Source organism: Colletotrichum lupini, chromosome 10 (genome assembly GCF_023278565.1).
Source record: "Colletotrichum lupini chromosome 10, complete sequence".
NCBI classification, from domain to species: domain Eukaryota; kingdom Fungi; phylum Ascomycota; class Sordariomycetes; order Glomerellales; family Glomerellaceae; genus Colletotrichum; species Colletotrichum lupini.
Genome location: NC_064673.1, coordinates 1,575,389 through 1,589,648, shown reverse-complemented (window position 1 = coordinate 1,589,648; position 14,260 = coordinate 1,575,389). Strand labels below are relative to the sequence as shown.

General features: G+C 29.2%; 3 protein-coding genes across 3 annotated transcripts; 2 read left to right on the top strand and 1 right to left on the bottom strand.

Moving 5' to 3' along the window:
* Positions 1-9,762: 9,762 nt before the first annotated feature.
* On the top strand, positions 9,763-9,996 carry CLUP02_17664 (uncharacterized protein; the record flags this gene model as incomplete). The annotated part of the gene is made up of 1 exon (XM_049296572.1): positions 9,763-9,996. One exon carries the CDS (start codon positions 9,763-9,765, stop codon positions 9,994-9,996), a length of 234 nt encoding a protein of 77 aa, XP_049137796.1.
* CLUP02_17663 (uncharacterized protein) lies at positions 9,848-11,961 on the bottom strand (the record flags this gene model as incomplete). Its single annotated transcript, XM_049296571.1, has 7 exons — positions 9,848-9,924; positions 10,165-10,224; positions 10,368-10,437; positions 10,496-10,532; positions 10,669-11,476; positions 11,552-11,691; positions 11,765-11,961. The coding sequence occupies 7 exons, from the start codon at positions 11,959-11,961 to the stop codon at positions 9,848-9,850; spliced, it is 1,389 nt and encodes a 462-aa protein (XP_049137795.1).
* Positions 11,962-12,732: 771 nt separating this feature from the next.
* On the top strand, positions 12,733-12,888 carry CLUP02_17662 (uncharacterized protein; the record flags this gene model as incomplete). Its single annotated transcript, XM_049296570.1, has 1 exon — positions 12,733-12,888. One exon carries the CDS (start codon positions 12,733-12,735, stop codon positions 12,886-12,888), a length of 156 nt encoding a protein of 51 aa, XP_049137794.1.
* Positions 12,889-14,260: the final 1,372 nt, after the last annotated feature.

Below are 14,260 nucleotides of genomic sequence, written 5' to 3'. Positions count from 1 at the left end.
CTTAAACTACTCGTATTTAATATAAAAAGCCGTTTTTTACTTATTACCCTCGGCTATATATATATAGTAATACGCGTTTTTAAAGTCTAGTTTTATAAAAATAGAGGTATTAAATAGTCTATTTAGTATTTTTCTAATTAGTAATAGTAGCGTTCTATCTTTTTATATAATTTTATTAATCGCTTTATAATTAATATAAAGTCGTAGCTCTCCTCCTTTTTTAAGTATAAAAAGGATAAGTATTCTTACTAGGCTTATAAAGGGGCGTATTTAGTCCCTAGCCTCTATTTTTATTAAATAGTTACGTAAGATCTTAAGCTTATAGTTTAATAATAAATAAATAGGTCCCTAGGGAATGGGCGCTATGTTATTTAGCTCGATATAGTAGTTATATAGTACTCTATTTAGTAATAAAATAGCTTTTTTTTTAAAAAATAAGTTATTAAAGTTTTAATAATATAGCTTTTAATCCTTAATTATGCTCGTTAGTACTACGTTATTATTTATAACTAAGTTAATTATAATATACGCGAGTATTATTAAAATTAAGTCGTTTAATAGCCCCTTTTTTAAGGTATTTAAGTAAATATATCGTTCGTAAATTAAATACTACTACTTTTTTTATTTCTAATTAATTAGCGGGTTAATATCCTCTAACTAAGGGAAATTAAGAATAAGTATAAGCGCGATAATATTAATTATTACGAAGTAATATAGCTATATTTTTATTATATAATTATTATTAGTAATTCGAAGCCATAAGTAATAGCTTTTTAGTATTTCTATTTATTTACCCTCTATATTTACTAATTATAGTAATAAGTAAATTTATAAATTAGTATTAAAACTATTAAGTAACCCAATACTAACTACGTTCCCTTTTATTTTTAAATTAATAAGAGCGCTTAGCTTTTTTTACATATAGTTTAAGTATATATAAGTTAAGATATCTAAGCGCTGCTCTTATTAATTACTAACTACTCTTTTCATTAAAATAGTATTTAAACTCGTTATTAGTCCGTACTACTTAATTAAAGTAAGGTTTAATTAATAGTTAGTAGCCTTATACTCCTTTTAATTATATTTATAATATATAACGCTCGGGTAGTTATTAATAAAGTACCCGGTTTTATTATAATTATAATATTATTAATACTACTCCTATAGTTATAGGTAATCCCTTATAATATAACTAGTCTTTTTATAATTATAATACGTAGTATCCTTACTAAGCGAGTTATAATATATTTTTTATATATTTAACTTATTAATGCCCCGGTATTTTCTTATTAACTCGTTCGAGTTTAAATTAAAAATTTACTTAGGGAACGTTCGTAAGCTCTTTATTAATAATAAGGATTATGTAATACATTTTATTAATAATATTAACTATAAATAAGTCCGTAAAAGTTTTATTTATAATATTATTACGAGGTATAGTTCGGGCCGTAGCTTATTTATTAATATAAAGATTTTTTATTTTTTTATTAGGATATATTCTAGTTCTATTTTGAGCTTATTAATATAACTAACGAACTTATTAATTTTTTCTTTTTAACTTTACGAGGTACTATTTAGTTATATATTTATTACTATTCTTTAGTTAATAAAATTAAATAAGTTATTTTATAAAAAGGTCTCTAGTTCTTTTTATATAATTTAGTTTATTATAAACCTAGGGGTCCTTTAGTAATTAAAAATATAACATATTCAAAAAGTCTTTATATTATTACTTAAATAGCTAATTATATATACTACGTTATTACGATTTATTTTTATTTATTAAGCTTATAAGTTAAAGTAATAATAATAATTAAAAAAGAAGCTCTATAAATCCTATACTAATTTATTAATATATAATAAGTTAGGGAGGGATAGTAGTTTAAATGTAAACGTTTTATTTATAATATTTACTTAAGTTAAGAGGGAGTTAGTAAATAGGGGCTTAAGTAGTACGAACTTATTATTTTATTATTATTTGAATAATACTTTAAATACGGCTTTATTTATTAAACTATCCTTAGTCCGGGGGTTTATATTTTTATTTATATTAAAACTAATATTTAAGGCTATTATAATTAAAACTATAGCCCTTAGTACGGGGGCCGGGCTATTTAAAAAGCTCCGTAAGCGTTTTAAATGTATTTATTTTTTATATAAGCGCTCTTTATATATTATAACAAAGATTTCTTTTTTTAATTATTATTTTTATTTTTATAATTTTACTAGCCTATTACTTATTATTTAATTTAAGTATTAGTAAATAACAGTAAGAAGTTCGCTATTTTATTTAAAATTCGTTAATATTCTTAGTAATACGGTCTTTTTATATTATTATTATATTATTTATCTTATTACGCTTTATTTTTATATTATTTACCAAAGAGGAGGTGACTCTAGGGGGTCCGATAAAAAAGAGTTATTTGTTTATTATTATTATAGTACTAACTACGCTCTCTTATTACGTCTTGTTCTTATTAATATTTTAAGTTTTTATCTTAGTTCTTTTTATAAATAAAGATTTTAAACTATTAATAAGTATATAATATAAGGAAAAAGCTTATAAAGGCTAACTACTATTAGGGTTTAAAAAATAAATTATTAAAATCTACCCTTCCCTTAAGGTATATTATTAACGCTCTATATATACCTAAGCTACTCTTTTATTACTTAGTCCCCCTCTTTATACTCCCTAAGCTATTCCTTAACTAACGAGGCCTAATTAGCGAGGCCTAATACTTATAGCGCGAGGCCCTAGCCTTATTATATATATTAAGTTATAATATATTACTAAGATAAGCTTAATATTTAACTTTAACTTAGCTAACTTATCTTTTTTATAAGCCTAGTTAGCGTCGACTTATTTTTATTCTTAAATAAGTAGCCTCGCTTTTTATTACTAATACCTTAGTTATTATAAATAGTACGGGCTTAACTAGCTAACCGGCCTTTTTTAAATAAAACTAGTTATAATAAAATAGGCTATACTATATTCTTTAGCTTATTATAAAGGGATATAATAATTTTAAAGTTAAAGATTTAGTAGTATAAATTTAAAAAAAACGTTTTTTAAAAACGTTACTAAGAGTATACTTCTTATTTATTAAAAGTAGCTAAATTTAATATTTTAAAATAGATCTTATAGTAATATAAGATACTTAGCTTAATTAAAATAATATAGTCTAAACTATAAAATCCGAGGGGTTCTAAAAATAGCTTTTTATTAAATAGTATAATTTCTTTTATAAGCCGGCCTTACGTTTTAATTAAGGTAAGATATTTTAAAAAAAGTATTATTTAAAATTTACTTAAGTATTTAAAACGAGTACTTATATACTCTTAGTTTATAAATACTTCGTCCTTTATATAAGCTTAGTAAAAGCGTAGCTTCTAATTACTAATTATATCTTATATAACGTCAATAAGCTAATATAAATAACTAAGACTATTTAAAAAATAACCCTTAATATTATTATTACTTAACTTAGTATTAGAAGTAATATAAGTACTAAAGTTTTAGTATTTTTAAATAAAGTAACGGGCCTATTATATTTTTAAAAATAAGTATATTATATAGAAGTACTAGAGGATTAGGTATTAGTTATTAAACTTTTTATAAAGCTTAGTCTAGGCTTTTTTAAAAGTATACTTAGTCTTAGTAAAAATAATAAGCTTTTATATTATAAAGACTTTATAATACGTATAAAGGGGGGGCTTATTAATAAGTATATTAATATAAGCCTTATTTTTATTACTTAGCATAGCTATTACTTATATTAATAATTAATATTCTTTATTATTAAACTTATTACTATTACTACTATAACTACGGTCCTTAACTTATTTTTATTTAGCCCTAAGTATAATATTAGAGTTAATATAATAAATATAAAATTATTACTAAACGTCCGGGAACTACTCGTTTAGTATAGCCTTTATTTACTTATTATAATTTATAATAATAATAATAAAATAATAAACTAAGTATTAGTTTATAAATTAGTAAATACTTACTAAAAGAAATTAAAAACCCTTTAGTCTCTTATTATTAATAAGGCCGAACGTAGCGTTATAAATAAATCTAAAATAAATCTATTTAGTAACTTAGAAAAGAGGGAGCTTAAAATAATTAATATTATAAATATTATTAAAGCTAATTACCTTAAGGAATCGCTTTTATGTTTAGAAATAGTAAAAAAAGGTTTAAATAAGGCTAATAAAATAGTTTAGCTCGTTATTTACTTATTTTATTATATATAAGATATTTTACTTATTAAATAGCTTGTTAACGCTATAGTTAGTAAGTATTTAATTAGTTCTTTTTAGTTTATACGAGCCCTAGCGTTATAAATATCTTATTAAGTAAATAAGGACTCTAAGAACTATTTTTAAATAATAGTACGTATATCCTAAGCCCGAATCCTAACTCCTTAGCTTATAGTTTTAATAGTATCCTTAATTATTTTAATAAGCTTATAATATAAAAAGTATATAAAAGCTTTAAAATTAGGGTTATAATTATATTATTTATACTAAGGGTCTAAATAATAATATAATAAGTACTTATCCTCCTCTTAAACCTTAGTAGTAACTAATTATTTATAACCGTATTTTTAAACCTTATGCTATTAAATATTAGTAGTTTTAATAGACCTAAGCTTATTAAACTAATTATATTAAAAAGTATATTAAATAATTCGGCCTCGAGCTGTATACTTATTCTACTTTATAATACTAAATTTATTAGCTCTTATAAAATTATTAACTTAGTTAAAGAGGGCATTATAAATTTATTTTAAATTACTAAGAATTAGTGAGTTTAGGATTTAGGTTATAAAAAGAGAGGAGGATTAATTACTTAGTGTATAATAAGAGGCTATAGTTTAAAAAGACGCTTTATTTTAAATAAAAGATAATTATAAAAATAAATAAAATAATAAGTTAACTTAAGGACCTTATATTTATTATTATTAACGAATATATTCTTATTATTAAAATAGTACTATTATTAATTATTAATTAGTCTTAATAACTTATTTAATAAGTTAAAAAGTATTACTAAACTACTCTATTATAAAATAAAAAGGTTACTAAAACCATTTATTAAAAAGAAAGGGGTTATATTTTAAAAAAAGTTATAAAAGGGTAGTCCGCTAGGTTTTTATTATTCTCTTAAAGAAATAATAAGTAAGCTATAATATAAGCTTTATATTAAAGTAATCGTTTATAAAAAGTTATATATTTTATAATATATTAATTAAGAGCTTAGTAATAAAATTACGCTATTTTTTAAAATTATTAACTTTATAAAATTAGCTAATATTAGGGTAGCTACTTTTTAAAGAGGGAGATAATAATAATTAACTAGATAATAATAAGAGGCTATAATTAATTAATAATCGTTCTTATAAAGAGAGAAGTGTTTTAATAAGGGTATTATTTTAAAATTAGTTTTAAAGAACGTTTCTAACTTTAATTATAAAAGCTATTATAAGTAAATACTATAAGTTAAACTTCGAGGCTTTATAATATAACCTAAGTATAAAGGGAGTAAAAGAATAAAGGCTTAGGATACTTTATAAGTATTTCATAAAATTTAATTATATTAATAATTTTTTTTAGACTAATTAAAAAGTAAAATAGCAACGCCCGTATAAGAGCGATGCCCGTATATTAATTTGCGACGCCCGTATATTGATTCCTATTATTATTATCGTTATTATTAGTAAGGGCGGTTCCTTTATAAAAAATAAGGAACTATAAGTATAAGCTTAGTATAGATCTTTTATTTCTTTTCTTATTATTTTTATACTTTTTATATACTTAACGTCGCTTTTTTTTTAAATACTTAGTTAATTAATAGCCGGTTTTATAATAAATAAAATACTTTTTATTAATAATACCGCGGCTACGTTAGTTTTACTTATTAAATCGGGTCTTTTTACTAAAGCTATTATAAGTACGGTTAGTTTAGTAAGTAATAAGGACCTTTTTATTATAAGCTTTATTTTAAAAATATTATTATTACTTATTATAATTACGCTCTCTTTTTATGATATTAATTAAAATATTAAGCTAATAATAAATAGTAATAAATATAAGTACTAGGTTAAGTATAATAAGTTTATATTTTAATATACTACTTATATAATAAAGGAGTTAGTTATTTATATTAAAAATAGATCTTTAAGTAACTAGTACTTTATAGAGGATTATAATACGGTTAATTAATACTTATAAAATTTATTAATTCGATTTACTTAGGTTCTCGTAAACTATAGAGTATTAATAGAAGTTATAGAGCTTAGTAAGGTAGTTTTAATAATTTATAAGCGGTTCGAAGTATTTTTAAGTCTTTTAGTATATTATATTAAAGCTAAGCGGGTTAGAGGTATTATTAAGTTAATTAAAATAAAAAGTTAATGCCCTTCCCTTAAGTATATTTAGAAAAGTACTAAAATAGTATCGTTTACTAATTTCTACCCGTTAGTATAGTACTTTAAAAATCCGAAGCTTTTTATTAAAAATATCGTACTTCTTATTATTATATTTATTTTTATTATTATAGAGCTTAGTAAGGTTAATTAATTAATAAGTATTAAGTATAATATCGTCTTTAGTTTTTATATTAAAATATAGTATTTGACGGGATAGATTTTGTTATTAAGTAATAATAATTCTATTTTCTAGTTTTTTGTTTTTCTTTTTTAAAGAGGTAGTAAGTCGGTTAGTTAATAATAAAGCTAAGGTTAGAATTTTAATTACTAAGATTAAGCGAGTTAGGGTTATATAGATTCCCTTACTATCTCTCTAACTTATTAAATAAGATCATTAGTATTTACTAACTATAAAAGTAGTAAATAAAAGAAATAAAAATCGTAATATAATATATTAAAATATTTAGTATAGCTATAATAAACTACGATCTCCTTAGAAGTCTAAGTAGGGAAGTATTAAGTATTAAGGGTACTAGCGATCTTTTCTATTATTTAATTACGATCTTTAATTATTAAGTTAATACTATTATTTATAAAGAAGTTTCTTAGTTTTTTAAGAATTATACTTTTTACTTTTGAAAAATCCCTTACCTCCTAGCTTTAAAAATCGGTTTTAGAATCCTTTTATAGCTCCTTGCTTATTAGGCTATTTTAATAATAATATTTTATTATACAAAAAATAAAAGTATTAAGCTTTTTATTATTAATAAGAGTAGGTATAATATTAAATAAGCCCTATTAAGTTAGGTTAATATAGTCCTATTAATAAATTAGAATTAAGTATAGTTCTATAACTTAAGAATATAAATAAGCTAGAGGTAATATTAACTAATTATTACACCCTTCTTACTTATTATTAAGGCTAATAATTATTATAATATATTTATAAGGTAAGTTATATAGTAAAAAACTATTATAAAAAGTAATTATTATATTATAATTATAATATAACGTTAGTTAGGTTAAAAGGAGTAATAAGTTAGTTATAGCGGTTGTTTTAATAGTAGTAAGCGGGCTACTATTATTAATTAGAAAATTCTGCTCCTTTAATAAGATATATAAATAGAAAGTTATTAAAATTAGTAAAAGATTATAAAAAGAGAAAAAAGGCCTTTTATAACCGTATTTCTAATAATAAATAGAGGATTCCGTTAGCTACTAATTAGCAATTCTTTTTAATACTTTTTCGTACTTTATTTTTATTAATTTAGTTTTAAAGCTTTTATTAGGTTAAAAAGAGGTAGATTTATTAATAATATCAAATAGATCCCTACTACTATTACTATCGAGATCTTTTCCTTTTCTTAATATTTTAAAATACTTCGCTATTAATAAAAAATTTATTATTAACGTACTTATAATTCTAAAGGTCTTATTATTACTAAGTACTAATACGCTAGCGATTATTAAATTAATCTCTTAGTAATTAATCTCTTCTTACCTATTATTAATTTAAAATAGTACTTAGCTATAATACATTTAAAATAGATTTTTCTATAAGCGGCTTAATCTAAGGGAAATTAGTAGTTATAATAAGGTTAATAAAAATAGTACTAATAATAGAAACGAGGTTAATAATAGTAATAAAGTAGTTAATCCTTTTATAATAATAGCCTTAATAAAAGAGATTATATATAATAAAGCGCACTCTTAATAGCCTATAATTAGTTAATTAGTTATTAATTAGTAATAATAGAGGAGAGTTAAAGTAGTATAAACTAGGCCGTTTATTATTCATTAAATAAATAAAACTAAGTTAATAAGTTAAAATAGCTAGTAAAGTAAGTCGAGGCTATTTTTTTTAATAATTATATCCTTACTAACTTACGGTAAAAATATATATATAATTTAATTATTAATTAGTATTAGTATATAGTAGTTTTCTTTTTCGGCTTTATAGGCGCAAAAGATCGACCTTAACGGGATTACGCTTTTAAAGAAAATTATATAATATAGTATACTTTTTAATTATATAATACGTATAATATACCCTAAGTATATGCTTAACGTAATATAATAATTTTAATATAAAAACTATTATATAATTTAGAATAAGTAAGCTACCTTACGGTAGTACTAGTTAAAAAGGTTAATAATAGAGGTCGGCCGTAATAATTAGCTATAATAATCGGCTATAATAATTAGAAGCGGCCCTTAACTATAGAAGTTTTAAACTTTGATAATAATATAGAGGGTTCTAAAAAAAAGGCTAAATAAGCTAATATTTATATATTAGAGCTTATAAAAATTCTTTTTATCCTTATTATTTCTAATATTACCTAAAGCTACTCTTTATTTAAACTAAATAAATCTACTAAATAAATCTACTAAATAAATTTACTAAATAAACTTATTAATATATAAACTACTACCTAAATAGTCTCTTAGTATATAGTCAGTAATTAATAAGCTAAAAATGCCTATTAATAAGTCTACCCCTCTCGGGCTAGGCGCCCTTAGCTAGCTTAATACTATAGTTATTATAACTAATATAAATATGCTTAAGGATTAATAAAGTACTTTTTAATAATACGGAATTTAGCTAAGTAATAATATAAATATTATAAATAACTAGGCTAATACGGATATTAAAATTTAGTATATCGACGCTAGTTTAGAAATTATATCTTATAAAACTAAAAATCCCTCTAATATAAGCTATATTATAAATATAAAGGAATATATAAGGGGCCCCTTAACTTTTAATAAAAAGGAGTATATAATACGGGATTTAGTTACTTACGCGGGTTAGTACTAAGAGGTCTTATATACGTTAGAGTAAGTATAGCTCGCCCTTTAGACAGCTAGAAGCGGCGGAAGGTCGGGGGTTTTAATTAATAATTAGGTATAGAGCGCAATATACTTAGTTTTCCTTAATACGTAATATACGGTACGGCCCTGGCGGATTGCTCTGTCGGGGGGAATTAGTATTAGTATATATATAAGTAAGTTAGACCTTTTAGTTATAACTAGGTTAATAGGTTAGTATAGGTCTATTGCGTATATATAAGAGGGGAAGATCGTAGGTAGAGCCCGCGGTCCCTTAGTGGGTATAGGTAGGTAGAAGGGTCCGTCTACACGGGCCCAGACTGCCTACCTACTACCCCTACCTAACTACCTAATAGGGCCCCTTTTCTGCCTCGTAATCCAACAGGACTAGATCACTAACACTCTTCTGTTAGCTTATTCTCGTGTTCGCGACATCTTAGTCGAGGAGTTCACCGGAAAGCCAGCACCAACTTTGGAACTGGGAGACGCAAATCACATGGCGATCGTCTTGCAGTATCTTCACAACGAGACCAAGGACCACAATAGTTACGCGATGAGACTTCTGCCGGCCTTGTGTGACACTAGTGAGGAAAACCCCACTCAACCTCCCCGGGTCTCAGCAGGAGCGCCGGCTGCTCAAAGTCCAGATGGATGGGTTCTTGCAGGGTGTGATATCCAAGACACGAGAGGATATATAGAGGGGCTATTCCAAGAGAATGCACTGCCGTGAATGAATTTATGGCGAGGACATAATACTAAGGTAGCTTGGAATATTATTCCCACGACAAAGCCAAAATCAGGAATTATAAAGCCGCCAATGCGCAAGTATGTAACATCCATATATATATTCTAGGACTTTCTCTGAGACTCTACATCTTGTCATGGAGCGCGAACTTACTCTTCCCCCTTAAAGCATTGCCGTACTTGAAGAACAGCCAAGGGAAGGGCATCATAGCAACTGTAAGGAATGCAAGAAGACTTGTTGCCCACTGGTGACCGAGTCTGTCATACATCTGCACGCCAAATAATGGAAACGCAGCTGAAATCGTACAGAGTTAGAGAACTGAAAGGCTCGTGGCTTATTGAGAAAACAAGACTTACCAGAGAACAGGCACCTAGTCAGTCCATTAGACGCCAGTGCCGATGCAGAATACTTTGCATACGCATCAATCTGAAAGTGTGGTCAGTAAAAGAAACTCTTGAGATAGAAAGACACATCTTCAACGTACGAGGAAGGTATAAATGCCAGTAAAGGCTAGAACCGTTCTGTAGCATTGGACCGATTAGCTTTCATCTGACAAAGAACTTCCTTGTCTCCGATGAGATGATAAGTGTGAAGGAATGAGAGAATTTAGGCCTCTCCAATAAATTTTTGCATGTTCATTGGAGTCAATAGACTTACCCGCAGCCGAAGACGCCGGAGCCGATGATTGGTACTATCCAATGGATATTGGGACTTATCGTCCAGCCGAACCAGAATAACCCGATCGGTATCAGGAACCCGCCCAACATAGCCGGCGGTAATCGGAACTCCGGCTCACTAGTCCCGTGCTTCTCCACAAGTCGCGTGCGGATGTTGGACCAGACTGGTGATGATGCTGCAGCCAAGCACATGCCTACAGTAATGCCAAGAAATGTAAGACCACCTTGCCATAGGTTCATCCCATACTCCGTTCGGAAGAGGCGCGGGAACGCCAGGAAGAACAAGTACAGTATAGCCAGCAAGATTGCCGAGTATACGTTAAGGCAGAGGCACATAGGCTCCAAGAAGTTGAACTGTAAGGGTCGTAGCATGGAGGCTGCTATGATGGAAGCCTTCGACGGCTGAACATCTCCGCTCTTCTTCTCCATCGGCGCTCTATACCGGTCATCGCCAGTTTGCTGGCGGAGGTGCTTGGCCTTCATGTATAACCTGATTGGATGAAAGGTCTCGGGCGTGAAAAATACAATAATGGCCATCAAAATCGAAGACCAGATGATCATGATATAATAGGTCCATCGCCAATTGATGTTGTAGTTGATGAATCCGCCGACTATTGGGCCCACGCAAGGCCCCATGAACGGCACTAGCGACACGAGAGACATGGGGTGTTGGATTTGGTGTGGTAGGAAGATGTCGCCCACGGTCCCTCCTGACACTGAGAGGAAGGTACCGCCAAAGGCACCACTGAAGAATCGAGTAACCAGTATGGTTTGAATGTTCTTTGCAACTGCTGATGGAATTGTCGAAAGGATGAAAAGAGACCATGTCCCGAGGTAGATGGGACGTCGTCCGTAATACTCACTCAAAGGACTGATCATTGGTGGCCCGAAGGCAATACCCAAGAGGAACGTTGACAGTCCGAGAGTGGAGACAAGGGATGATGTGCCAAATTCGGCATTCATCTGGGTGTATGTGGATGTGTATGCTGAGCTAGTGCAGGTACTGGATGATGCGATGGTCAGTATCAGCTACATTTGGAATAGACTAGAGGCTGCCTTCGGGGGGTTCTACTTACACGCAAATCGTTACATTGCACAGTATTGTAACGATGGCCCACTTCCGAAACAGTGACATGCTGTGTGGGCAAAAAGGGTCGTCGATCCCATTAAAAGATACCTCGAAGGAATCCCGGTCGGTGGGTGGCCATGCCGAAGGCACGGAATACTTCTCGGCGTCATCGCCCGACTGGGAGTCGTAATTATCGCTGTCCATCTGAGCGAGACCTGAGAATTTCGTGGTTGTCAATACTGGGAAGAGAGTTCAGACGCAAGGTATTCAAGCCGCCGATGTTCTGAACTGAACATAGTATGAATCGCTAGATAGGGCAGGCCCGACGGTCATTGCTTCGGTAGGACACGGAGCCTGCTTCCTTTTGAGGACGAGCAACCACGAGAACAAATTTACAGCGTTTTACCCTAACGACTCTTGAGTAAATCACAACGAATAATGTTGAAGAACGCGAAGCAGCTAGGTCTTTTATCGAGATATTGACGGCTTTCGGCATTTGGAGCAAAAGTGCGGAGAGCCAATGGGATTATACGGATTTGTCCATCTCCCAAGACACCTCGGTGTCTTAGGCGATCGGCACAAGACGCCGGACCGAGGCCGGGCTCTTAGCATGGAAATAGTGCCTTTTTCTCACATTCATCACACTAGGCCTCAGAATCTCATGCAATCCACCGACCTATACGGAATGCAAGGTACTATTCCTGTATCTAATTCATGTTATCGGTATCAATATGCACGGCTCCTCGGGTGCAAAGCCGATCAGCAGACATTTACTTAAAGGCCCGAATACTACTATTAGTCAGCGCTTATACCCAAACAAACAAATCAAATATGAGGTTCATATTTGATTGTTTGGCTGATTTCTCGCGCCATATTTGATTGTTTGATAAATTTGACAAATATTTAATTGATTTGACTGCTAAGTTATCACAGAGTGAAGCTGAATATTAGACGAGTAAATGGTATAGTTAGTGGATGCGGCGCCGTACGCGCCGAATTTTTTGGGGCGGCTCCACTTTAATTCCGGAGGTCCGGTGTTCGAATCCGGGTCCGGGCGGCCCCTTTTTTCCGTATTTTCTCGGTATATTATTGGTATATTCGGGTCCACCCTTAGATTCTAGATTTGATTAAATATATCAAATATACGGGCTAGAATATTTGATTGTTTGACTCGCTGAAATTCCTATATTTAACTGTTTGTTTGACTTATTTGTTTAATTAATTTGAATGGGTATGTGCGCTACTATTAGTATCCTTATTATAGGGTAGTTAGTTCGAACCGTAGTTAACGAAGAGATTAATTAAACTATATAAATATCTACGTAGTAAATATAAAAAGGAGGTTCTAACCGTAGGTTAGGCTAGCTACGATAATCGTAAATAGGGCCCCTAATTAGCCCCTACGTAGTCGGCTATATACCGCGGTCGAATTAGACTTCTAATCCGATACTAACTTTCTCTTTCTTTTATTAATTTAACTATTATAATTAGAGGTATAATTCGACCTCGGGCCCGTTTACTAAGTCGTCTCCTTTTCCCCCTTTTCTCTACTCTTTTTATATAACCTATCCCTTTATTTATATAATAACTTTTCCGCTACCTACAAATTACTCTAATCCCTTATTTAGTACTACTTTTATAAAAGCGTTTGCGAGGTTATTTTTACTATTAATCTAATAAATCTTAAATATCTTACGCCTTTTATACGATTACTTAAGGGCTATAATATCGATTATAAGCCTTTTTTCCTTCGTCGTTCCTAATTTAATAAGGCATTCGTATAGCGAGTAAGAATCTATATAAATAACTATTAGAATAAGTAAAAGGCTAATTCGATTGGTAATCTTTTTTAGCGTCGTTAAAATCGCGTAGGAGAGGTTAATACTATTAACTATACTATAGTTATCTAACGCTAATACACTTCTTATTACCCGCTTACTTTTAATTAACGAGTAGTAGATTATATTACTATATATAGTGAATTCGCTCTCGCTTATACTCTCGTTAGCTAGGATAATAATATACCCTAATTACGAAGTAAGGTCGTTATTATTTATAAATAACCTATTAACGAAGACGTAGAGCTTACTAGTCGTAAGGTTAATTAGGTAGTAAATAAGACCTCGATCGAGATTCGTTTATTACTACTTAAGCCGCTTATTAAGTACCTCGACGTCTTATTTAGTTAGATTTATAGCCTACGCTACCTTAGTATAGTTAAAAGTCGCCTTAGGTTAATAAATACTTATAATATATACCCCTCGCGCGAGCTTAGCTTTATACCGCTTCTTAATATTAGTTATATTTAGATTAATGAGGTTAATCTTCTTACCCTACCCCTTTTACTAAAAAACGACAGTTTCCCTTTCGATTATAAAAATCCCGCCGTTAAATACTAGGGGGGTATTTATTATAAAGACCTCTTTTAGCTTCGCTACGAAGCCCGCTTTTTAGAGCTCCTTATCCTCCTTTTTTATAAAGTTAATATTAAATAGGCTTAATA